Below are 27,016 nucleotides of genomic sequence, written 5' to 3' on the forward strand. Positions count from 1 at the left end.
AGCAGCAGCAGCCTAATATTAAGGTTACAGTACCTGCTTAGTTTGAGGTTGCACTTATTTGGTATATATTTGCTTTTCCTGTTATTTTCAACATTGTTGAATTACTTTGCTTTGGGAGTATCTCTTAAACACGGCGTATGGTTGAAGGTTTTGTCTTGTTCCCCAACCTTAAAATCTTTTCTTTTTAGGAGTTTCCTATGGCCATTCATTGATATATATATATATATATAGGATTTTGGTCTTAGTTTTATGTCTTTGTGTTTTTGCTTCTATTGCTTTTTAAAGCAAAATCTTTCAGTGTATGGTCTGTTTTATTTTGTGCTGTGTTTTTTATGACGATTGGGAAGGTTTGTGTTTTATTTTGAGTTCTTCTGGAGGTTGCCTTTGAACTGTGTAAAATGTATTTAATCTTTTTTTTTCTGAAGGCTGTACTAGTTGTCTCCCCTATGAAATAAGTGATGGTAAAATTAGTTTACAAATTTGGTCACAGTTTTCGTCTGTTTTGTGACAGCTTTTTTCTGGTGAGCTTTCTTGGTTTGCCATCTTTTTTCCTGTTCTTTTCCTCATCTCTTTCTTTTCCAGTATCTTTGACTATGTCATGTGCTGCTTCTCTTTGGAAGAGGTGGACCTTCCTGATCAGCATTTTGCAGGTGGTGTGTGTAAAGGAAATGCCATGAGGTATTTGGGGAGAGCAGGGTTGCTTCTGGGTTCATGGTAACTTCGTTCATAGGCCTGTGGCAACGATTTGTTCTAGCTTCTACCCAGTCAGCAGGGATCTGTAGCCATGGGCTTCCCACAGTCCAGGCCCGTCTACTATTCTGCCTCACCAGCAGACTGCTTCCTGTGAAGATGGCGGATGGTAGTATTCTCTGTTAGTCCCATCCTCCTCTTTCCCTATAGTGTCAGAGGCAGATCCCATCACTGGACCACAGACCTTGTACCCATTGGTCTTGATTAGGAATCTTCGTTTTTCTTCTTCAGGGAGTGCCAGCTACTGGCTGACTCTGCCATCTTCCTCAGCGATCTGCAGCCACAGGTGTCTTCTGTAGGTGTTTACTCACACCTCGTTTGATCTTCACTGCTTTTGGCAGCTCTTGACCAGTTTTTTGGCAGCCTTTCCTTATAAGCTGTGGTTTGGATTACAAATGTGTTCTAGTTTTGCTGAAGATAGAGTCTGCCTTCCCGTTTCTCTTTCTCCTTTATTTTGGGTGATTTTGGATATGAAGAGGAGTAACTATTTTGCTATCTTAGAAATGTCTAGTTGCATATTTTTACGTATGCTGGTATCCCCTTAGATTAAACATTAGCCAGAGCTCTCTGGATAAGGTTGGCATGAGCTGAAGTTGGGGTCTGACAATAGAAAGAAAATAGGAGCTGAGAATAAAATCGGAAGGTTCAAAAAAGCAAGGCACACTATTGCAGCTAGTGCCGCATGGCACTTTGGCTGGGACTGTACCACTATTTGGGTGCGAGGGTGTGGCCAGGCAGAGCAGGGCGTGGAAAATGCCTCCTGGTCTGTCTCAGGGGAAAGTGTTCTGAACCTAGCAACTCTCAGACCAGGGAGGGGAAGACACATGCCTTTGCTCTAGATGGGCTGCAGGGCTCAGCTCTCCATCTCTCCCCACACCCAGGGTCCATCCAAACACCCCAAGAACCCTGGACTCTGGCTGGTCTCTTAGTGATGGTGGCCAAGTTCTCCTCCCTAAAAACCAGGGTCCTGTCTCAGAGGAGGCTGTCCAGGGTCAATGCTGTTAATGGGGTTTATACGCTCAAAGACAGAGCTTGCCCATCCAAGGGGGAGGAGTCCATGCAAGATGTCCAGAAGATAGAGCCAGAAAGGAAAATCTGCCGGCAGAGTCTCAGGTTTGGCTTCTGATATTGTCTCTTAGCTTCCCATACCACTTGGAGGGAATATTTTATCCCCATTTTATAGACTGGAGTCTTAGAGAGGCTAAGAGAACCTTCCTGTGGACACACAACTAAGAGATGGAGAGAGGGATTTACATATAGTTCTCTCTGGCTCCAGAGCCTGAACACCAACTCTCTCATCACCCTGCTTCCAATTCACCTTACCATGAGACCTCACCCTATCCTCAGATGCTTGCCTTATGTCCTTGTCCTTGTCCCTGGGTGACCTTGGTGGATCTTTGCTGAGTGTCTAGCTTCTCAAGACTGATTGCACTTTAGATGCTATTTAAGCTCCCCAGGGCAGCCAAGGATAGGAACCAGTGGACCACTCCCTAAACAACTCCAACGCCCCTGTCTTGAGCACCCTGTTCCCCCTACCTAGGTCCTAGGGCTTGTTTCTTGGGACCAAGTGCGCTGGGGTTCTCTATGATCTTCAGCAAATCACAACTTCTCTGGGCTCAGTTCTTATTTCTAAAATAAAATAGCCTGTGATTTCTCCAAGAGCAGAACACAAACTCTGAAGCCAGATGGCCTCAGTGTGGATCTTGGCTCAGCCCCTCTTAACTGTGGGACGTTGGTTAATTACTTATCTCCTCTATGACCTATGCGTTTCTCATCTATAAAATGGGAATAATAATGAATGTCTTATTGGGAGGGCTTAAGGATTAAATGAACTAATAAATGTGAATCATTTAGAGCAGTGTCTGGCACATGGTGAGTTCTAGATAAGTGTCATATATCATTCTATTCATTAGTTATTATTATGAATGCATGCCCAGGGCCCAGCCAAGGCATGGGCATAGATGGCTGTTGAGGCTGCTGTTATAACCCGTGTCCTTTGCTTCCTTCCAGGAGCTTGGTTCTCTGCCCCAGCCCCGTGGAGGCTGTGGGCGTGTCCAGTCCAGACCCCTGGTTTCCAGCCCCGTGGCCCATCCCTGGCTGCGGGGAGTGGAAGCTCCCAGGAGGTAGCGGTGGCCTGCAGCGGCCCCGTCCCGGCAGCGAGCCATGGGCCAGAAGCTCTCGGGGAGCCTCAAGTCGGTGGAGGTGCGGGAGCCGGCTTTGCGGCCGGCCAAGCGCGAGCTGCGGGGAGAGGAGCCGGGGCGGCCGGCGCGACTGGATCAGCTGCTGGACATGCCGGCGGTGGGGCTGGCGGTGCAGCTGAGGCACGCGTGGAACCCTGAGGACCGCTCGCTCAACGTCTTCGTCAAGGATGACGACCGGCTCACCTTCCACCGGCACCCGGTGGCGCAGAGCACGGATGGCATCCGCGGGAAAGTGGGCCACGCGCGTGGCCTGCACGCCTGGCAGATCCACTGGCCTGCGCGGCAGCGGGGCACGCACGCGGTGGTGGGCGTGGCCACGGCGCGGGCCCCCCTGCACTCGGTGGGCTATACCGCGCTGGTGGGCAGCGACGCCGAGTCCTGGGGCTGGGACCTGGGCCGCAGCCGCCTCTACCACGACGGCAAGAACCGGCCCGGCGTGGCCTACCCCGCGTTCCTGGGGCCTGAGGAGGCCTTTGCGCTGCCCGACTCACTGCTCGTGGTGCTGGACATGGACGAGGGCACACTCAGCTTCGTCGTGGACGGCCAGTACCTGGGCGTGGCCTTCCGTGGCCTCAAGGGCAAGAAGCTCTACCCGGTGGTGAGTGCCGTGTGGGGCCATTGCGAAGTCACCATGCGCTACATCAATGGCCTTGACCGTAAGTGCAGCCTGCTGTGGGGGATTGTGGGGTTGGGGGGCTGGCGGGGATGGGTCCAGAGGCTGCCTGTCCCTAATGGAGCTGGATAGGGAGGAGAGATGGGGGGGAGGGGAAGCAGGTGAGGCCCCATCTGCCGTCAGCACTTGGGATCATCCTGCGGCATGGACTGGTGGTGAGGATGTGGACCCCGAGGCCAGGCTCCTGGGTTTGGATCTTGACTTTTTTCTGCTCACTGGGTGATCTTGGGCTGTGCCTCAGTTTCTCTCTCTGCAGAAGTGACTCAATGATAGTAATCTAGCTCAGGGTTGTTATGAGAAATCAAATAAGATAATAATAATGTGAAGTGACCTTGATGCTGGGAAAGATTGAAGGCAGGAGAAGGGGGCAACAGAGCCTGAGATGGTTGGATGGCATCACTGATGACATCAATGAACATGAGTTTGAGCAAGCTCCCTGAGCGGATGAAGGACAGGAATCCTAGCACATTGTAGCCCATGGGATCACAAAGAATCGGACATGACTGAGCAGCGGAACAGCAAGAACAAACATGCAGTGCTTAGGGCAGTGCTGAGAACTGTCAGTGACAGTCACAAACCTTTCAGTCTCTGTAAAGTGAAAGTGAAGTTGCTCAGTCATGTCTGACTCTTTGCACCCCCATGGACTGTAGCCTGCCAGGCTGCTCTGTCCGTGGGATTTTCCAGGCAAGAGTCCTGGAGTGGGTTGCCACTTCCTTCTCCAGGGGATCTTTCCAACCTAGGGATTGAACCCGAGTCTCCTGCATTGCAGACAGATGCTTTACCGTCTGAGCCACTAGAGAAGCCAGTCTCTGTAAGGATTGTGCCAAATGATGTCTCCTGTGTACCTGGCTTCAAGTTCACAGCAGGAGAAGAGAGACAAGTAGAAGACAGAGTCTCTGCACTTGAATCTCTTGCACTCAAGTTACTGATAAATAATAAGTAATGATAGTAACTATCATTTATTGAATACCTGCTGTATGTAGGGGCTGAACACTCAAATCTAGGTCTTCCTGCTGAACTATCTCTTAGGCATCTCTCTGATTATTGCCTCATGAGAATGAGAGCCAAAAGTTGTGGAATCTTCTGACTTCTTTCCAGAGGACTCAGCAATCTAGATTTTGTGTGAACTATTCCCATTTTTCAAGTTGGCAGCTGCTAAACACACCATGTGGACAAACAGAACTCCCTTGCAGGTTGCAGATAAGCCCACAGGCTGTTGGGTTTGACTCCTGACACCTCTAAGGCTTTCTCTCATTTAATATACACAGTCATCCTGTGAAGCTAGCTGAAAACCCTGGTAACAAAAACGGTTGTCGATTTCAGGAGGGAGTCACTCAAGGAGGCAGGGTGGCCCCTGGACAGAGGTGCACGTGACTGTCTGCCCCCCTGTGGAATCCCGGCTGAGTAGAGCCTGGAGTCGGGCACTTGTGGGCTTGCACATACCTTGTCCACTTGACTTATGAAGCCACACCCCTGATGAAGCTCCTGAGGTGGGCATTTAAAGCCAGAATTCCAGCTTATTAACTTTAAACCAGAGATATAACTGCCCCCTTTCAGAGAAGAGGAAACTGAAGAGCAGAGCTTCCCAAGAACAAGAACCCAGGCCTACCCAGTTCGCTCAGCTCTGAAGCCCACTCTTTTCCCGTGCTCCCACTTGAGCTGAGGGACTGACAGTAACAGTCCAGAAAAGAGGTCAAGGACAAGATTATACTCAAGTGAAATTGACGTGGACTCGAGCTAAGGGGGGCTGACCGTTTTCAAGGGTGACAGGCCATCGGGAAGTGGCTGCTGTGCTCTGCTCTGTGGTTTAATTGGCGACACTTTTGCTCACATTTCATTTCTGTGGTTGTTGGACTCACTGACATTGAATGGCAAAGTGTTGTTCTGTTTTTTCTCTGATTGACTGGTTAGATAAAGAAAGGATGAACGTTTATCCTGAGATGGGCTAGCTTAGTCACCACAGTGCCTAGTGGAGAATGCTGGGTGACGTGGTAACCAGGCAAACCCCAGTGCTGAGAAAACCATCAGTAACAGCAAATTTTATTTTTGTTAACAAATACTCTTGTGAAATGGAACTGGGAAATCTACTTGCCAGAATTGCTCACTGGACTAGAAGGATGGCCTTGATGTACCAAGGCCCTGGGTTCTGACAGGCCTCATTTCCCACTGCATCCTCAGTGCTCAGTGGTTTTGGGTCTTTGGTGAGCCACTCTAATGCCTCAGGCCTCATTTTTTACTCATCTGTAAAAGGGAACAGTAGCAAGTCCCTTTCATAGCTTCCATGAAATCTCATGCAGTGGCACCAATAATATGATATCTGGGATGAAAGGATAGCATTGATACCCAGCAGAACTACCTGAGCCAACAATTGGGCCCCCAAGGTGGGCCTTCCCTTGGTTATTGATTCCACTTGGGTATTACCTGCTGCTTCATTTTTAGCTACAAGCTAAGGTGCGACTTCACTTTCACTTTTCACTTTCCTGCGTTGGAGAAGGAAATGGCAACCCACTCCAGTGTTCTTGCCTGGAAAATCCCAGGGATGGGGGAGCCTGGTGGGCTGCCGTCTATGGGGTTGCACAGAGTCGGACACGACTGAAGTGACTTGGCAGCTTGGCAATAAGGTGCTAACAGTGTTGCAGGTAGTGGGTCCCCCAGGCAGGATAGGATCAAGAGCAGTCAGGCCTTGATGTTCTGCTGAGGGCAGAGTCTGGATGGGAAAGGACATTCGTGTCCCAAGCATCTGGGGCTTGTGGATCCTTCAGGTGCCTAGAGATGCTTGGTGAGGCTGAAATTTGGAACGTTCCATCCTTCCCTTTGGCAGTGATTTTTTTCGGGTTGGCAGAGGCTAGAATGCCCATCCAGGAGGCAAGGGAAGGCTGGGATGTCATGTTATATGAGCCGTGGGCATTTCCCACTGGGTAACAGGACTGACTTGAGTACTGTGGTGTTGGCCTCTTCTCAGATAGGAGTGATGTTTTCTATCTTGGGCAGGGTGTGATTGCCAAAGGGGGAGCTCAGTTTTTCTGGGCTTTGAAAGACCCATGGTCAGTGGGACGAGACCTGACTATAGGGTAGACCAACAAAGGACAGGCCGAGGAGAGTCTGACAGGGACTGGTGGGGAGGGGACTGTGCAATGCGCATAGCTAGTAACCTGGGCTGAAGTCCAGTGGATTCCTGGACACTGAGAGGGGTTTGGCCCTAGGGAGTCCCTGGGCAGGTAGGGTGACCCAAGATGGATTTCTGAGTATGAGGAGAAGTCTGAGCAACACTGGTTGTGGACATGAAGGCAGGTCCCCAAATTCAGCCCTGACCAGGGGATTAGAGGACTGCAGTCACAGAGAGGTTATAGAGCAGAGAGGCAGACGGAGTTCCTCTCTGGGATGGATTGATTTCCCACAGGATCACAGTGGGGAGAAAAGATGGGCTTAGAGTCTGGCCCCAGCACTTACCAGGAGGCCGTGGACAAGGATTACCTCTTCCCTGTGGACCGCAGTGTTCTCCTTTGTGAAACAGCTGTGGTAAAGCTCGCCAGCACAGAGCAAGCCCACAGCGACTGCTGCTCACTGCTTTGATTAACTAGGTGAGCTGGGCCAGGTCCGGGGGTTCACCTAAGGATAAAAATCAAAGTGGCCTCAATAGAGCCTTCTCCTCCAATATGTAGGAAGGAAGTTAATGGACATCATTTTCTCTGTTTTTTAATTTTTACGACTATAAAAGCAAGACTTAGAAAGAGCTAACTGCTTGTGACTCTGAAGTATGTGTTTGTGGAGGCCAAGAGCTCCTGGAAGCACATTTTCCTATTACAAATGTGTTCTTCAGCTACACCCTGAAGCAAAACAGCTCAGCATCTGGGGTGGGGGGTTTATAGTAAAGAACTACAGGATGCCCAGGGACTCTGCCATCTGAATGAATTGAGAAGCACAGAACCAAGGCCGGGCAAACTGGCAAGCTGGCTCAAGGTACCTGTGTCTGGGGCCAAATAACAGCAGTGACACCATCACCCATAACCGACACTTCTCTGGTACCTAGTGTGGGCTGGGCTAGATTCTAAGTGCATTTTAATTCATTTAATCCTTGTAACAACTCTTTATAGCTCACAACCTGTATGATCATCTTCATTTTCCCATGAAGAAGTTGAAGCCCAGAGAGCTTGAGTAAGTTGCTCAAGGTCACATAGCTAATAACAGGATCAAACTGAGGCTGGCTGATCCAGTGGGTACCTTGTACAGATATTTACCAATAAAAGGGAAGGAACAGGAGAGGCTGCTCCATCGGGCTGGGTGGCTACTCAGCAAAGGATGGAACCCTTTCCTTTGGCAGTGAGTTTGGAGGAGGCCCCGAGAATCTGTCCCTCCCATTGGTTTCACCTCCAGCCCTCAAAGCTCTTGGCTTAGCACAGAGCTCTGCAGGATGCTCTGAAAAGTTTTGCATAAAGACAGCCCCAGCAGTGTCTGTGAATCAGGCGTGCTTTGGTCGCTCACAGGAGAATGTCACTGAAAGCATCCCAACCTCTGTGAGGGTCGTCCCTGGGGTGGGCCCGGCCTTTGGAATCTGTTCCAGGATGGTTTCCGGAATTGCTCCCTGGCCCCCGGCTCCTCCTTCCACATGCTGGCGGCCAGGAGGCCTGACAGAACGGCTTTGTCTCCTGTCTTGGAATTCTTGGGTGGTAAGTAGTATGTGAGGGCTTTCCAGATGGCTCAGTGGTAAAGAACCTGCCTGCCAGAGTGTGAGACATAAGAGATGTAGGTTCGATCCCTGGGTCGGGAAGATCCCCTGGAGGGAGAGCATGGCAACCCTCTCCAGTATTCTTGCTCGGAGATTCCCATGGACAGAGGAGCCTGGCGGGTTATAGTCCATGGGGTCCCAAAGAGTTGGACACAACTGAAGTGACTTAACATGCACACACAAGTAGTACATGAGTGACCCAGGAAGAGGAGCAGGGCCCTAGACACAGAAGCTTTGATTTGGGAGTTGTGTAATTCTGTGTTTGGAGGGGTACCACCTAGGTTCTATGCCCTGGGCCAAGTGTCTTACTCACTTTTTTTTTTTCAGTCCACACAGTGAACCTCGAGGCAATGTTATTGTTATTATCCCCACCTTATAAATGGGGAAACTGAACCTCGGAGAGTTGAAGAGTTGGCTCAGGGCCCCACAACTAGCTACTGGCAGGCTTTACTGAAACCCGGGGCACTCCTGCACCCTGCCTCCTGCAACCTGAGCCAGCGCTGCTTCCACTCTGCCTACCAGTTCCAAAGAACAGGTTTCGGAGCCCAGGACTGACTTTCTGGGGGATGGGGAATGGGAACCCCTAGCATCTCAGTCCTGATGAGCAGGGAGGGCATGTCCACCTTCCTTGAGCCAGGGACACTGTCGTTCCAGATGTCATTCCTAGATGGTTTAATTGATCTGCCAACAAGTATTTATTGGTGCAACAGCTCAGCAAAGAAGCCCTGGCGGCCAGCCAAGGCTTCTGGTATTGATGAAGGCCAGAGAGAGTTTTCTTCCAGGATGACTGCAAGGACACTGTCCCCTTGCCAGAGCTGTCTGCTCTGTACTCATAACCTTCCTGCCCGACTCCCATGTGTCTCCCGGTGGTGTGGTCCTCCTAGCCTCCCTGACATCTGGACTTTGCTTCTCCTCCCTCCTGACTCAGGTCCAGGCCTGGTCGCCCCTTTGACCAGTGCCCTATCACTCTGCCCTGACTCTATCTCACCCCAGCCCTCAGCCCATGGCTTTGTCCCCTGAGCCCCCAGTTCAATACTGAGTCCTCCTCTTGCCTCACTCCACTCACTACTTTCCCACATGTGTGTGCCTTCTTTCTCCAGGTGGGTGTGAATTCCCCAGGGCAAAAATGGTCACCCAGGAGGCATGTGTGGGGAAATGGGCAGACTGGGGACTTTATTTACTTATCTTTAAGATAATTTTATTTATTTTTGGTTGTGCTGGGTCTTCATTGCTGCGAGGACTTTTCTCCGGGTTCGGTGAGTGGGGGCTACTCTCTAGTTGCGGTGCTCTGGCTTCTCATTGTGGTGGCTTCTCTTGTTGTGGAGCACAGGCTCTCGGGCACACGGGCTTCAGTAGTTGTGGCACGTGGCCTCAGTAGTTGTGGCTCCTGGTCTCTAGAACACAGGCTCGATAGTTGTGGGGAGTGGGCTTAGTTGCTCTTTGGCATGTGGGATCTTCCCAGATCAGGGATCAAACCCGTGTCTCTTGCATTGGCAGGCAGATTCTTTACCACTGAACCATCAGGGAAGCCCCAGAGGGATTTAAAAATATGTGTGCATTTACTTTTGAAAGGTAAACGGTGCATGTGACAACAAATTTAAAAGTTACAAAAGACTGTCTGGTGAAATACCCCATCCCAAAGCTCCCCAGCCTCTTCCTGCTGGCAACCAGTATTGTCACTCTTTCCCATGTCCTTGCAGAAGTTTCACACCAGCAGGATCATACGGTGAATGTTGCTCTGCATCTCATTTCCCCTCTTAGTAGATCTTGGTGATTTTTTAAATATGATTAAAGTAGAGCTGCCTCATGCCTTATTAACAGCTGCATGGGTTTCTGTGTAATGGTTGTATCATAATTTGATTATCTAGACCCTTACTTTTGGACATCTAGGTAATTTCCAGTCTTTGAGGGTAAACTTTTGATCCTGATTTGAAGTTTATTTCTTACCCCTGCTGGCTAATTAGCATCCTTGAGCCTTAGTTTTTCCCCTCTGTGAGGTGGGAATAATTAGATATACCTTGCAAAGTTGCTGTGAATATTAAGGTTGATGCAGAAATGCAGCGTGTGCCAGCATGCGACTCACATTAGGTGTGGGGTGGAGGGGAGCCTTTGATATTGCAGTATTTCCTGTGTTACCCATTGAGCTGTGCCAGTGCTGAGCTCGTCTTTGGCACCTGATGAATGCTTATGAATGATTTGGTTTCTGATTTAAAATATAGCACAGTTGCTTTAATTTTGTGTTAAGATGGCTTCAAACTCATGGTTGGACTTTGATCATTTGATTCAGTCAGTTCAGTAAGTCTTTACATGGGCTGTCTGTCAGTACAGTGAGACCACTGGGCCCTTCCTTGCACAGAGCAGATCGGTGTGCTCTGCCGTGCTTCATCACTCAGTCATGTCCGACTCTTTGCAACCCCATGAACTATAGCCAGCCAGGCTCCTTTGTCCATGGGGATTCTCCAGCCAAGAGCAGGTCCATAAGAAGTGTGTTTTGCTGATTTTTTTTTTTTTTAACCTTTCATTATTTTATTATTATAGTTAGAAAATGGAAACTCAGAAAAACAACAGTAGTTTCTCTCCAGTCAGTGAATAGCAGAATAAAACTCTTAAAACATGTCTTTCTGGGCTTCCCTGGTTAGGGATCCATCTGCCAGTGCAGGGGACACAGGCTCCATCCCTGGTCCAGGAAGATCCCAGGACACCCAAGCTCGAGCACAACAACTACTAAGCCCGCACTCTGGAGCCCATGAGCCACAGCTACGAAGCCTGTGTGCTGCAACTGCTGAAGCCCGTGCACCTGAAAACGGTGCTCCTCAACAAGCGAAGTCACCAAAATGTGAAACCCACACATCACAACTAGAGAGTAACCCCTGCTCACTGCAGCTAGAGAAAAAGCCTGCAGGTAGCAATGAAGACCCAGTGCAGGCAAAAATAAGTAAAGAAATGAAACACGTCTTTCTTACCACAACATACTTTCTGTTTTATTTTACTTATTTATTTTTTTTAACTTTCTTGTTCTGCTGTTTTGCTGTTTTGTTATTGCTGCTGCTGCTCCTGCTAAAAGCTGCAGTTCTCTGAGGCCAGAAGTGCATCCTAGTCTCCTCAGCCACCCCTGTAGCAGAGTACATAGTAGGTGCTCAAGCAGCGTGTGTTACTGTACTGAGCTCCCACCACCTGCTTAGCTTTTCTCTTCTCCACTGCAGTGCAACTGGAGTCATAGTTGGTTGGAAGGGAGTGAGCAGGGCTCAGAGCTGCCGCCCCCTTGAAGCCTGACCCCGGAGCGACCCATTTCCACCCCTCATTGTGCGTCATGCACCGCACATCTGTCCCCGTACCCAAGCCAAGCAGAGGCTGCATGATGGCCCAGAAACTCAATTCAGGGTCTCAGCATTCAGAAACTGGCCCCTGCCCTTTGTTTTCCACAAAAAGGAACAGACTTTCAGCTGAACAAAAGGGTTTCGCTCAGACAATGTGGCCCTGCTTTGAGAGTTCTTTTCACACTTAACATAGTCATGAGTAGGTTCATGACTAGTAAGTCCTGCCTGCAGAAGGGAACTTTTTGTTGTTGTTGTTAATGTTTATTTCTTTATTTATCTGGCTGCATCGGGTTTTAATTGTGGCATGAGTGATCTTTCGCTGCAGCACACTCACTCTCTAGGTTTGGCATGCAGGCTCAGCTCCTCAACACGTGGGATCTTAGTTCCCCAACCAGGGATTGAACCGACGTCTTCTGCATTGCAGAATGGACTTTTAACCACTGGAACGCCTGGGAAATCCCAGAAGGGAGCTTTGAAGTGCAGGCCCATTTGGGACAAGTGTCACCGTGGGCCACCGTGGAGCTGCTGTCGTCTTTCTTGGTGGGGGATGCAAAGCCTGGGGTCGTGGGAAGAACTGCGGCTCAGAGATCTCCCAGCTTTGGATTCAGTCAGGACTTGGCTGCTACTTAGCTCTGACCCAAGTCACCACCCCTGAGCCATAGTGTCCTGACTGTAATAGTAGCAGAAATTTACTTTGCCACAAGGTGTCAGGTTCACAGGTCACATGCAGAAAGTGACTGGACTGGTGCCTGGCACATCGTAAGTACTAAAAAAGGTGGGTTTAAAAATTACCAGTTTCAACTACTACAGCTCCCATAGGTTGGTAAAATTCTTTAGTGTTATTAGATGTGGAAGTAATTATTGTTGTTAAATGTGGGTCCACGTTGTGAACACTGATGGATTCCACACAAGGGAGGTTTGAGGAAGTTTGTCTCTTTTCTCTTTGAGAGACATGATGGAAATGCCACCAGAGGTTCAGAGGCCACTGTGAGTTTGTCGCAAATGAGCTGGGAGTGCTCAGCCTTCCCTATGAGCAGTTTTAAAGGTTTCCAGCCAAAGTGTCTGCTTCACGCACTCTGTAGCTTCCAGTGGTGAATTGCCTGGTAAGCATGTTTTCAACACAGATGTCCAACCACGCAGTGGCCTCACCAGTTATGCCCACGTGTATATTCAGCAGAGATGAGCTGTGAGATCGTGGGCCTGAGGGGCAGCGTGTGCCTCCGAACAGATGATTGCTTGGCCTGGCTGTGGACTGGCTGCTACTGGTCCTTGAAGGAAAGGGAAAGGGATGGGGCGGCCAGTCTTCACCTCTTAGGGACTGGCAGGGGGTGAAAGCAGCCCCCCTCCCACCCCGGGCATTAGGGCTTGAATGTGCCATTGGACAGCCCGTGCAAGACCCACATTTTACAGATGGGAGCTGAATGGACCAGAGATCCGGGAGGAGTTACCCAAGGTCACCTGATAATTTTAGTGGCAGAACCAGAGCTAAAACCCAGACCTCCAATGCCCGCTTGGCAATGCACCTCACCAGAAACATGAGGGTGAGATTCAATGAGGTTTATGAATCTGTATTGAAAAACCCAACATGGATGAAGGAGGACACAGGAGTTTAGGAGAAGCAGGATGGATGGGGGTTAAGGGCCTTTGGAGCTTGGGTAGAGTTTAGAATAAGTGCTACCCAACCCCCACCCCCAGCCATAGCAAGACCCTCCTTGGCCTTTCAGTGCCTCCTACATGTCAGACACTCTACCCCTGCTCAGACCCAGAACCACTCCTGCTCAGATCACTGAACCAGGGGGTTCAGCGCCGTCAGGACCACACGTAAGTGACCTCTCCACTGACGACCTGGATGGCCTGGGCGTAGGTTTCCTGACTTCTCAGACCTGTACAGTGGGTGTGATGCCGGGACTTTCCCATAGACTTGCTGTCAGCGGAGCATCTCAGACCTTTGTGTGCACTCAAGTCAGCTGGAGATCTTGTTAAAAGCAGCTTCTGACATAGCAGGTCTGGGCAGGGCTCCAGGCTGTGCCTTTCTGACGAGCTCCTGGTGATGCTCATGACGAGGCATCGGGCAGTCTGTTTAGCAGAAGGATTTCCTGAAGCGGGTGTCAGCAGCTGCCGCTGTATTTGAACACCCTCAACTACAGCACAGCCAGCCTGTTTGTTCTCACCCCTGCCGATGGGCATCGGTGCGACTGGTGTGGGTGCCATTGGGAGGGGCAGTGAACTGGGGGTGTGGGCAAGGCCTCCACATGTAAGGCCCCCGCTCCCCTTCCTCCCCAGCCCCTCCCGCTGCCTAACCCCACTCTGATCCTGCAGCCCGGCTAATCCCCTTGGCCTATGTTGACCTCTTTTCTTTGTTGGAAATGGCCCACTTCCCTGGCCCCAGCAAGACCCAGGGTTGCCTAGTCTGGCTCTCTGCCTGCCGCCCTCCCTCCTGGCTGATGCAAGGACCAGTCCTGTGCACCACCCCCCACACCCCTGCTCCCAGCAGCCCAGCTGTGCCTGCTGCGTAAGCCCCTTCCCCATCCCACCCCACTTCCCTCATGTCCTTGTCTTCCCCAACCACTGCGGGACTCAATTTATGTGTCCTGAGACCCAAATTCTCACAGTTGCCAGGAAGATGTACCCAAGTGAATCCTCACTATCATCCATGAATTTCCCGTGAGGGCGACTTCTTTTGGGAAGGGATTACTGCAAATAGAAACAGCTCTGCGTTAAACAGCCCTCGAGTGAGCACTTACAAGAGACGAGATGCTGCTTAGCACAGCGGGTGCATCATCCGACTTAAACCTCCACAGGCCCCTGCCAACGCTAGTGAGCATCCCATGCACGTTATCCAGTTTCATCCATGGTTGAGAAGGTGTCGCTATCCCACTTCCCACGTGAGGAGATTGAGGCCAGGGGAGATGAAGAGCCTGCTCAGGGCAGGAGCTTGGGAGACAGCCAGCCTGCAGATTTGAACCCACACCTCTCACCTCCATGACGCACAGGGTCATGTGAGTCTTCCGTGGCTCTGTGGGTGGTCCCAGACCTTGGCACTTGGGTGCTCATCAGAAGGGTTTCCCCACGCTGGTGTCGTCAGCTCCCACGGCCCCAGCCTGTGAACACCCTTACACCAGCAGCCAGGCCATCCATCATCACCCCTGCCCGTGGGAGTGGGTGCAGCTGGGGTGGCAGTGGATGGAGTAAGCACGTTTGCAGGAGGGTATTTAAAACATGGGGAGAGCAGACAGCCTGCTGGGCTGTGCCTGTGGCTGGGGAGCCGGCTGACCCTCCCTGTCTCATCACTTGGTTAAGGCAAGGGGGCGGTTAGCATGAGTTACGGCTTAGCCCAGACACTAATAAGGCTGCTTGTCTGAGGCCTTCCATAATTCAAGTTAAGGCTGTGCCGTTTAATGGTCCTTCTTCATCAGATCTTCCAGGACTCGGTGCCTCCTTAATGATTTATTTGCTTGGGATGAAATTAAGCCGAGACAGCGTGAGCTTGGAAAATACCGCTGAGCCGGTTCTCCCCAGTTCTTCATCCTTCGCAGCAGCCACTTTCTATAAATAGAGCTGTGCGCCCTGTGTCTTGACCCGCCTGCCGGGAGCCCCATCCCCCTCCTCCCCCGACTGGGTACAGGCTGCCCCATCCTGGGCCCCCGGGACCACACCTGATGAGGCAGCCCACCCCAGCAGAGATGTGGTCCTCCCGGCGGTGGAGTCATTAGAATAGAAGCATGAACCCATCCGAGTCAATCCATTAGAAGCCACAGCCGCCTTCCAGATCTTGTCCTATTGGTTGATGTTTCTCTCTCAAAATGCACCCACAGGGTGTCCTGGGATTAGAGCAGTTTTGCCCTGGTGTTCAGTAAGGTGGACGATAGCTTTCTGTCTGTGTTCAGTCCCTGCTGGGAGGCCCACATGGGATCTTCTCTGAGGGTGGCTTCCACTGGGACAGGGGCCAGAGTCACAGCCTACGGCCACTCAGAGTTCACCTGGGGGCCAAGCCCTGAGAATGTGGGGGGTGGGGGGACATTTAGTTGAGGCTCCCTTGGACCTCCAGTCCTCAGGAGGGATCCAGGTTGCCTCGGGTAAGGAGGCAAGTGTGTGATGGTGCGAGTGGTGGGTGGACCCAGAAATGGGATGCTCTCCGGCAGCCCACCACTGCCTTCGCTGCACATTTGCCCCCAGACCCCTTCCCGTCCCACTGTGCCCCGCCTCTCCTGTGTCTTCTCTGTTCCCTCATAATTTGGGCATCCCTTGGGGTTAGCTCACCATGGCCCTGACACCACCTCCTGGTCTCTGACCACTTCCGGCTCACTATTAGCCAACACGCTATCTTCCCAGGTCTTGGTTTAAAGTCCTGAGAGTCTCCGATGGGCTCAGCGCTTCTCAGGTGCAGATAGAGGTTCCCCCCAGCCCTCTGATTGGTACTTCTGGCCCAGGTCCAACCTGCTGGTTCCCTTGGTTGTGGGGAGTCCTGGAGCTGGTCACTTAGCACACTTGCCTGACCTCAGTGTCCCTCAGGGAGAGTGTGAAAACATGGATTTTGGCTGTCTCTCCTCTGCTGAATCCATGGGCCCTGGAAGGATTATGTGTGTGTGTGTTACAAGCTTCCCAGTTGCAGTCGATCTTGCCATCAACCCAGCACTGGCTGGAAGTCAGCTGCTCAGGATTCCTGCCTGAAGGAGGCTTCTTGGATGAGTGGGGTGCAGTCAAGTAGTGAGGGGGTATGGATGGCTAAGCAGTAATGCCCCAGGTGTACAGGTACTGGTTGTTGGGAGGTGTTTGGAAAAGAGGGAGTGGGGACTGGGAGCCAGAAAACCTAGCTTAGCTGCTCCAGCTTGACAACCAGCTGTGTGACCTTGGGCAAGTCACCTCCCCTCTCTGAGCCTCTGTTTCTCCATCACAAAAAGGAAGGGTTAGACAAGATGATCTGGAAGGGTCTCCATTATCCTTTGCTAGCTAATATCCAGAGAGTGCACATTTGATTTTTTTTGGATGACAGACTTTACACACCCTCTGGTCCAATACAGAAGCCACCAGCCAGGTGTGGCTATTTACATTTAAGTTTAAATTAATTAGAAACAAATTAAAAATCCAGTTTTTCAGTTGCACTTGCCACACTCAATGACTTCAAAGCCACAGGTGGCTGGTGACTACCACGTCAGACAAGGTAGATTAGACCATTTCCATCATCATGCCAAACTCTAGTGGGCAGTGCTTCTTGAGTGCCACTGGGAGGACTGGGGAGCCCCATGGAGAGGGCATAGGCCACTGTTTCCTTCCAGGGCTGCGAGGAGATTCAGTTCTCCCGTGAGCTATATTCCAGGACCCAACTCAAGGATGGGGGTCAGGAAGGACCCCAGACAACTAGGCAGCAGCAGCAGGAGGACCAGGAAGCCATAAAGAATGTTGTAAGTCCTGGGTGGGGAAAGCCAGGAGGGGGCCACTGACAGGAGGTATGCCAGGAATGCAAGGAGGAGGGCCAGGGGACTGCAGGGGTCAGGAGCTCTCTTGGGGGGAGGGACAGCTGCAACAGAGAGGCAAGAACCCAGGACCCCCAGGCACGGGTTGGGGGCGCAGCAGAGCCCCTTACTAGATCTGTGTCTTTGGAGCATCCCTGAGCCAGCTGAGCCGCCTCCTCCTAGTGGGTGAAAGGGGAGGAATGAGAAAGAGGGTTGTTAATGGAGATGAAATAAAACAAACTCTGGAGAGCCCTTTGTAAATGGTGGCCTGGATCAAGGTAGAGACTGCTTCACAAGATGCTGTTGATGTTTCGCTTTGACTTGTAATCGTAGCTGTCTCAGTGGTGGTTTTAAGGTGTCTGTCTGAGGTGTCTGTCCTGTCTCTCCGTTCAGGCAGCAGGCTCTTTGGAGAAAGGGTGGTGTTTTTCCCTCGTCCCTGCAGGCAGGCGGCTTCTGTCGGCGCCATCCCACTGCAGTTGGGCAGAGCAGCATCGGTGGCTGCCGCGCAGGGGCCGCGGCTCTTGCTTCTTCCTCCTGACCTGGTGATCTTTTACTGGCCTGTAGTCATGCCCTGGGAGTCCTCCAACAGTTTTCCTTGTCCCTAACACACGTGTGTGTCTGCCTGGATCTGGTTGTTGTTTTCTCAACCCATGGGCTCCTCTCAGCTCTGACCCCAGCCCTGCAGTATATAAACAAACTAAGGGCAGAGGTCAGAGGCCAGAGGCCAGAGGCCACAGCAGGGGTGTACTTGGGGTGCTCTTGGCAGGAAGTAGCCTGGTGTCTAGTTTCATGATGAAATGGACTTTCATCTGCATTCCTTGCTGGGAGGTGACATGTCTGGCTGACTGTGGATAATGGATTGCCTACTGCACCCCAGCCCTGGATGGATTCATGGCTCAGGTCTGGCTCTGGCGTTTCATGAAGTCCCCACCAGCACACACAGAACATAGAGAGGGGAGTTGAACCCCCCGAGCCACTTGTCCTGACACACATTGGTGGGCTTCCTGACGGAAGTGTTCGTGAAGATAAGTCAAAGTAAACATTTGCTGAACACCTCCTTGCCCCAGAAATGCTTTAGATATGTATATGCAATCCCATTAACTCCTTTTTGGTAGGTCATGTTAACACCCCCATTTCATGGATAGGGAAACTCAGAACTGGAATGGGCCCTAATCTGTCTGATTCTCAGGTTCAAATGTCCTGAAGGTCCCCTTCTCACCCCTGGTGTCTCCCATCTGATCCCAGTGAGGTTTTTCAATGCCTGAAACGCTCCTTGCGCTCTTTGCTTAGCCTCAGTGTGAAGATCTGAACTTCTCTGGGTGAAGGCTCAGGGCCGGGCTTTGCAGAGCTCTGTGATCTGGACCAGACACAGAGTCTTTCTGAGCCCAGCTGCCCTCACTAGACAGTGGGGGCACCTTACATATCCAAGGAGCTGGAGGGGTGGCATGCCAGGCACACAGCTGCCCCCAGGTTGTTTGGAGGGGTCCCGGGGAACTGTGCTCTGTGGTGTCTGAGGAGACAGTCCCCATGCTACCCATCCTCACCACCCCCAGTAGAACCCTGGGCAGTATCTCTCTTGACCCAGGACATGTCCAGCAGAGGACATGGGAGAAGCATCAGCCCCTCTGGGGCCCATGTTCTCAGCCTTCTGAGAGTACAGATGGCTCTGCCCTGGGGAGTGGGGGCTCTTTGCCGCACCCCTTTCTCAGGGCAGACTCCAGGAGATGTACCTACTATGTGCCCTCTCTCACCAGGGCTGGCTTCTTACCACTCTGTTACAAGAGTTGGCCCCTGGTCCTCAGGGCAGCATCCGCATCTCACCAGGCAGATTTGACCTCCACACTTTCGCCTATGGCTCCTTGCCTGGATGCCATCTTCTCCATCTGCCTAGTGCGATCCTTTCTCCAGGCTCAGAGAGATGCCCGATTGTTTGTAAAGTGCTCCTGGTGACCTCAGTTGGTACCGACAACTCTGCTCTGCATGACCGGAGTGCACTTGGGTGGATGAGGGCCTGCAGGGCTTTCTAGCTCAAAAGTTGAAGGCACGACCACATTGTTAAAGGCCAACGCTCCAGGGTCTTCCTCTGGGGCTCCCCCTCATTAGACTCTGGTCCCTGCTTACCTCTCCACCTCTGGAACATTCTGGGGACCCCGCAGAACAGAGGGAAAAGCTCTGAAGTCGGGTAGAAAGCCGGAGTTTGAATCCTAGCTCTGCCATTCCTGGCTGGGGCCTCTCTGTCCTTCCCGTTGGTGTCATCGTCTGGAAAGTGCGGCTGATGATGGCCATGGAGGGTGGCAGAGAGAGGGCAGGGGACCTGCCGGCTTGGCAAGCCCAGCTCAGCGCTATGGGTGGGGCTGCCCGGGGGTTCATTCCTTTGCTGTCCCAGATAACCGCAGCCCCACGTACAGCCCGGACAGTGAGCTCACAGTAAAGACTTCTTTGCTTTTCCAGTGCTTTCTTCTTTTAAAAAAGATTTACTTATTTATGTAATTTTCGCCTGTGATGAGTCTTCCTTGCTGCACACAGGCCTTCTCTAGTTGTGGCGAGCAGGGGCTACTTTCTAGTTGCGGTGCTCGGGCTTGTCATTGTGGTGGCTTCTCTGGTTGCAGAACATGGGCTCTAGGCACGCAGGCTTCAGTAGTAGTGGACCATGGCTTAGTTGCCCCATGGCACGTGGGATCTTCCAGGACCAGGGATCAAACCAGTGTCCCTTGTGTTGCAAGGCCGATTCTTAACCACAGGACCACCAGGCAAGCCCTCCAGTACTTTTTTTGCGATGTTTCTCTATTAAAAGCAACCCGAGACCCTCGAGGCTGAGAGCAGAGGCCCAGTGTTGGCTCAGCCTCTGAGGGGCCCCTCCTGGCCCTTTCCTCCTCCTCTCCCACTCCCATGCCTTGGCCTCCCTGTGCCCTCCCTCCATGCCGCCCGGGTGGCTGCACCGGCCTATAAATCAAACCTGTCCCTAGAGACCTCTGACCCAAACCAGATGGCTGTACAGTGCCGGCACAGAGGAGGCTCAGCTTCCAACAATGCCTGACCCCTCCCCTGCCGGACCTGGGGCCTCGGAGATTCTTCAGGCAGCTGCTCTGTCAATCACTACCAACTGGGGATCCAGGCCTGGCAGCAGCTGGGGGCTGTGACCTCTCAGAGACACTTAGAGTCTATCTTGGAGACATTCCATTAAGCCATATAAAGAGCTCTTGACAGTTTGTGGTGTCTACTTTCTGTGCTACAGGTAGTGGCCTGGTCCAGTAGCCTGAGCTAGTATACTCTATGCTATGGTCTGACTCCTCCTCCAGGAAGTCTTCCCTGGCTACTGCCGCTGCTGGAGCTTCTATAGCATAGAATGTCTGACCCTCCAGGCACTCATTCATACAGTGAATACTCTTTGTCTATAAGCATTCACTGTGCTTCCTCTGCCTGGGCTCTGGGGAAGCTTGAACATTGCCTTGCAACCAGGAGCTCCCTGAGACAGCTAAAGCTGATTATGGGACAGGGTGAGCAAGGGACCCAGAGCACCATTAGAATTGAGAAGGTGGATGCACTATAACCTTGGAATCCAGGACAACTTCTCAGGGAGGAATGCTTGAGCTGTCTTGAAGGATGAGTTGGTGTTCGCCAGGTGGAGGAATGGGCAAGTGTGTTTCAGAGAAACGCTCGCCACAGGTACCAGCTCAGGGTATGAAGCAGCTTGATAGATCCAGTGGCCTGCAAATTGGAGAGCAGGCAGAAAGTATACCTGGAGGATGATGGGGGCTTAGAGCTATATCAATATGAATTAGGTTGGATTGTGTACAACCCTAAATTCCAAATGTAATCGGCTTAAACATAAGTAGGGGTTCATTTCTCTCTCACTTAAGACAAGTCTGGAAATAGGGAATCCAAGGATATTGTGGGACTCCATAAGGTAATCAGTGCCTCAGGCTCCACCTGCTTGCTGCTGTACCTTCCCAAGCTTGTGATTTCTTGTCTCAAAGGTACCTCATGGTTCAGAACAACTGCCAGACCTCCAACCTTGGCACCTGCATTCCAGGAAGTATGATGGAAAAAGAGCTGGAGGGCACACTGTCTCTCTTTAAAAAGTTGTCTCAGAAATGCCCTACTATGCTTCTGCTTATAGCTCAGTGTTTAAAACATTATCACATTCCGCTCTTAGCTGCAAGGAAGCTGAGAAATGTAGTTGTGATCAATAGGTGCTGACTAGAACATTGCTCTGCAAAGGCTCTGGAGGCTCTACCTTGGCTTTGTGGGAAGAACACTGCTCAGTTAATGATGTCTCCCTTCCTCGTGGGCATGGAGCCAACAGCATGCTTCCCAGTGTTTGTCTTGCTGGTCTGCTGCCAGAAGGTCCTCTCCCCAGGGATTCCCAAGGTGTTTGGTGCAGTTCTTGCAAACAGAGCCAGGCACATGGCCAGCCACTTTCCAAAGCCCCAGAGCTGAACAGAATTCTAGGTGAAGGGTTTCTTGGTACTTTACAGTCTGATCTTGTATCTGATCTATAGCATCCTCCAGACGTCCATTGCCCTTCAGCAAGCCTAGAGTCTGCAGGATGGGCTGTGCCATGAGAACATGGACTAGGAGGGTGAGAAAGGAATACAGGGTCACTGAGGTCACTGCAGCCTCATCCCCCAGTGAGAGCTTTTCCAGAAGGTAATAATACAGAAAGAATTTGAGGAAAGTTCTGAGCCATTTTATTTTCACAGCTGGAAATGCATTGTCTCCTGGTTTAATTTTACACTCGCTGAGTGTCAGAGCCCTGGTTTCCTTAGCTGTGAACTGGAGTTAATACTCCCTGTCTTGAGGGGTTGTTGGAAGGATCATAGGAAATACAAGACGGCAGAGGAGGGAAGAGACCCAGAGGGCAGAGCAGGCTCTGGCCTCAAACTGCCTGGGTTCCAATTCTGGCTCTGATGCTGGTTCCTGCTTGACCTTGTGTGTGTTACTTAACCTCTCAGTTCCTTTGTCCCTGTATCGGTGAAATGGGGATGATGATGATAATAGTGCCTGCCTTGAAGGGCTGTTGTAAGGCTCATACATATCATAATATGCAATAAAGGGCTTACACATCTGGCATATCGTCTGTGCATATAGGAGATAACAGGTCTGAAGGGCATAGTGTTTGGGGTCAGGCAGGCCTGGGTTTCCTCATGGCTTAGCTGGTAAAGAATCTGCCTGCAATGCAGGAGACCCGGGTTCAGTCCCTGGGTTGAGAAGATCCCCTGGAGGTGGAAATGACAACCCACTCCAGTATTCTTGCCTGGAGAATCCCATCGGCTATAGTCCATGAAGTCGCAAAGAGTCAGACACGACTGAGTGATTGAGTGACTAAGTGCCACCACCAGGCCTGGGTTAGGCTTCTGGGTATCGGACTCCTTTGGGCTCTGTTTCCTCATTTATAAAGCAAATATAACAGGACCTGCCTTGCAGGGTGACGGTTAGTGATGGGATCGCTGTAAAGTGACACGCAGGACGCGGTCAGTATGTCAGCACTATGGTGACGGTTATAATAGTGATACCATATCCCAGGCTCCGTTGCAGCTCCTCTTCTGCCTAAGAACACTAGACAGCTAGGTTGCTCGGGACATTATTCCTGGAGAAAGGGAGACCTAGGGACTCGCCCAGGGTCACACAGCTGTGAAAATGAAGCTGAGATTTGACCTCCTGGGTTCGCTGACCCCCAGCCCGAGTGGTCCTGCATGGGGACGTTGGTCCTGAAGAGGAGGAGGCCCTGGGTTTAAGGGGGGAAGTGCTGGGGGTGGGGGCTGCCCAGAGCTTCAGGGACAGCTGTGCCAGAGGTTCCAAGCGACACAGAGGACCAGGGCTTCTGAGCCCTTGTAGTCAGATTCGCAACCAGGACCCTGACCCTGACCCTCGCCCACAAGCTCTCTGGGCCCGTCTTGGAGGAGGCTGTCCTTGTGGGGCTCCCATGGCAGGAGTGTGACTGTGGAAGGGCGACAGTGTGGGGCTTGCTCCCTCGAGCTTTAGGTCTGCAGGGAGGCAGTGGGAAGCGTGGGAGGGGCCGAAGGAGCATGGTGAAAGCCAGGTTTCTGGAGGAGTCCCTGTTAGGTAGCAGAGGGTGGGGTGGGAGGATCGTGGGCAGACAAGACTAGAGCAGACGGTGGAGGAAGGCAGGCCACGTAGGGAGGTGGGCCCAGAAGGAGGGACCCAGCAGGAGTGGGAAGTCCAGGGTGTGCTGGTGGGGCCCCCAGTTTTGGGGTCCCAACAGTGTCAGGCACTGTGCCAGCTGCTTCACATCGATGATCTTGGTTGATCCTCAAATTGTCCTGGGAAGCAGGTGTGACATACCCATTTTCCAGGTGGCAAAGCAGAGGCTCCAGAGATGCAGGGGCTTGCCTGAGGTGACCTAGCCTGGAGCAGCAGAGCTGGACCGGGGTCCAGAGCCGAGTACTAAGCTGGCCCCGAGTACTAAGCTGGCCCCGCCAGGCTGAGGGGGCAGGTGGCATGTGGGTCGGGTACGGGGAGGGATGGTGAGCGTCTCCAGCTGCCTCCTTGAGGAATCCCCTTCCTTGTCTGTGGCGGGGGTGGCGGTGGTGGGACTTTTCTGTGCTTCCAACCTTCAAGGATAGACTTTTCTTTAGGAAGCAAAAGTTTGGTCGTGCTCAGTGAGCAGGAAAATGGAAGTGACCCTGGGGCAGAGATTTAAGGCCCTGTTGGCTGCCTGGGCAGCACCTTGTTTAATAGCTGGACGGCAGCAGTGGTGGCAGTGATGAATCTGCTCTGCACTTCGGGGTGGGGACCCTCCCTCCCCTCTGAGCTCCATCTGGACCCCAAGCTCCTTCCCACAGCTGGCTTGGAAGTGGACTGGTGGTTGCCCCTCCCCCTCTCCTGACAGCAGAGCTATTAGCACCAGCTTTAAGGGGAGGTATCACCTGTGTTCCGTGGGGACACACAAAGAGTGCACACAGCTATAGGAACTGTGTGAATCCTGAAAAATAAAGCTGTAGGAACTTCGTGAGCACTAAAAAGTAACACTGGGAGGCGGTGCTCCAGGCTGGTCATCTCAGTGGCTGGAGAAGAGATGAATTCCCTGCATCTTTGTGCTTCCTGTCCTTTCCAAATCCACACTCACGAAAGGATAGAATTATGAAAAGTCTAGGCCCTCTCCAGCCATCCATATTTCGTGTTTGATTCTTGGGGAGCCCACCTCATTCCCTCCTCCCTACACTGGTGGACTGTCCCAGGCCCAGAGCTTCCTGCAGGGAGCATCAATCTGCTCTCCCCTAGCCGCAGGTGGCCACTCAGGTGGATGTGGGTTCAACCTTGAGGGCTCGCCTCAACCACTGGGGTCACGGGGATCAGTGGGTGCGTGTCCCCAGTCTCCAGTGGAACCGTTCTATACAGGCACGTTCTACACAGCTGCTCAGAGGCTCTTAGCAGGAACCCCCAGCTGTGTCCACTTATTAACACACCCTCTCTAGTCTTGCCTCCCTTTCCTGTTTCACTCTCCCGTCTCCAGAATTTTTATTTGCTGAGATCGCCTCCCCACCCTCAAACTACCTGCACCCAAAGCTTTGTCTCTGGTAAGACAGGCCTACTCTGACCACTTTTCTACAGAGCATCTCAGACATGTTCTAGGCATATGCAAGGGCATCTGTGTCCGGATCTAAATACTGGTTTCCAGTTTCATATCTTGTTCCTTTATGCTTGTCTTATTTCATCTACTCAATAAATTTACTAAAACCAAAAGGAAAAAAAAAAAAAATCACAAATGGGACCATTCTGCAATGTGCTTCCTTTGTAACTGCATGAGACACTTCTGGGGGTTTCAGGTGTCGCTCAGTGCAGCTAGGAGCCCTTGCTGGTGACCTCAGGCCTGCTTATGGGGCACCCACATCCCTTAAGAACGGGACCAGCTAGAAGTTCCTTCAAGGAAGGGGAGTGTGTGACAGATCCTTGTCCTCGTCCAGGGGTCAGTTTCACTGTGTAAACACTGGCTGAGCCTTCTCCACCTCCCCCAGCAAGCCAGACCTGGGTGGGGGCCTTGCAGCTGCAAAGATGGGCCAACACTGTCCAGCCCACATGTCCAGTAGGAGTGGAACTGTCTAGTAAGAGCCCCAGGTTCCCACAGACAGGGACAGAGGGCACACAGGAGACAAAGGTATCCAACCGGGGAGGGCCCTGCAGAGGAAAGGACTTCTGCCAACTGAGGCAGAGCCCGAAGGAGCAGGGCGGGCTGTGAGCACTGCTGGGGCAGAGGTGTGGAGGAGCGAGAGCTCATGGGGGAGGGGCGGGGAGGGCAGGACAGTGAGCCGGGGGTTTCTGACAACTGAGCCGATCATCTTCCTCGACTGCAATGAATTCTTCTGTTGCAGACTTCCACAAGCAGGCCTACATCTGCCAGCAGCCTTGGGGTCAGGAGCCAGATGAGATGATGGACACACTTGGACCGAAGCCCTTACCTTATCCTTAGGAAATTTGTCAAAAGCCAGTTATCTATGAAAAACCAATTTTCAGGGATTTCACAGAAATCTTTTCAGAATTTGTGGGTGTTGACAGCTGTGCCACTAATCAGCTGGATGACCTTGGGAAAGTCACTTTAGAGTCTGCTTGGAACTGCTCTTTTTGTTTCTTTAAAGCAGCTACTGAGACGTAGGTACATCCATCATGTGGGAGGTATGGGAACATGCATGAACACCAGTCTTGGGTGATGCTGACCACCCACCACTTTTTTTCTGCTCCTGCTGCCCTTCCAGGCTGCTTATAAATTAAGAAGAATACTAAGCAGAATGCTTCTCTGTCTGTCTTTCTTTCCCACCACCTCCCAGATTGGGAATATACAAAGGGTCAGTCCAGAATTTAGACCCCAATTCTACTACCATATTACCCCAGCCAAGTAATTTTTTAAAAACTCATTCATTCTGCACATATTAATTGAGTACCTTATATATGCCAAGTACTATTCCATGCACTGGGGGTACAGAACTTCAGGGACAAAACAGACAAAAATTCTTATCCTTATGAAGCTCATATTTTAGTAGGTGGAGATAGAAGAATCAGCCAAGAAGTGGGACTTCCCTGGTGGTCCAGTGGTTAAGAATCTGCCTTGCAATGCAGGGGACACAGGTTTGATTCCTGGTCAAGGAACAAGGATTCCACATGACACGGGGCAACTAAGCTTGTGTACTGCAACACTGCAATGAAAGATCATGCCTGATGTAACAAAGAATCTCTGTGCCCCAACTAGGACTGGGCGCATCCAAATAAATAACATTTTTAAAAAAGAGAATCAGCTAATAAATGAACTGTTTGTGGTGATGAGTGTTATGGAGAAAAATAAAGCAGAGATGGGGCTGGAATGTGTTGGAGGAAGCTGCAGTTGTCAATTTTAAAGAAGGTGGTTGAGGAAGGCCTTGTTGAGAAAGAGACATTTGCGTGAAGAACTTGAAAGAGGAGCAGGAATGAGCCATGTGGATGTGTCTGGGAAGGGCTATCCAGGGAGAAGCAACAGCAGGTGCAAAGGCCCTGAGTCACACGGTCACCTGGAGGGAGGAGCAGCGTGAGGTCAGAGAGGAACCAGGCAGGGGTAGGCAGACCAAGGGTGACCTTTGGCTCTCTCTCTGAGGTGAGGAGTCACTGCAGACTTTTGAGGAGAGGAGTGACCTGATTTGTCTTAGGTTTTAACAGGGGCACTTTAATTGTATTCTTGGGAATCAGTTGTAGGGGTGCAAGATAGAGGCAGGGAGGCCAGCTAGGAGGCTGTTTCAATACAAATGAGAGATGCTGGTGGCTTGGATCAGGATGGGAGCAGTAGAGGAAATGAGAGGTAGCTGTTGCTGGATGTATTCTGAAAGCGGGGCCAGCAGGATTTGCTCTAGGGGGTGAGAGGAGGAGTCAGGATGGCCCCCAGGCTTGGGGCCCCAGCACCTAGAAGGATG

The 27,016-nt window shown here is 51.6% G+C and overlaps 1 protein-coding gene across 1 annotated transcript in view; it reads left to right on the plus strand.

Annotated features, from left to right (window-relative positions):
* SPSB4 (splA/ryanodine receptor domain and SOCS box containing 4) overlaps window positions 1–27,016 on the plus strand; it is an 88,503-nt gene that overhangs the window by 10,944 nt on the left and 50,543 nt on the right. The window contains exon 2 of the mRNA XM_061167710.1: window positions 2,761–3,607. Coding sequence (XP_061023693.1) covers window positions 2,914–3,607 — 694 coding nt within the window. The 5' untranslated portion in view covers window positions 2,761–2,913. The remainder of the gene's footprint in view (window positions 1–2,760; window positions 3,608–27,016) is intronic.

This window comes from Dama dama, chromosome 19 (assembly GCF_033118175.1).
Source record: "Dama dama isolate Ldn47 chromosome 19, ASM3311817v1, whole genome shotgun sequence".
NCBI classification, from domain to species: Eukaryota; Metazoa; Chordata; class Mammalia; order Artiodactyla; family Cervidae; genus Dama; species Dama dama.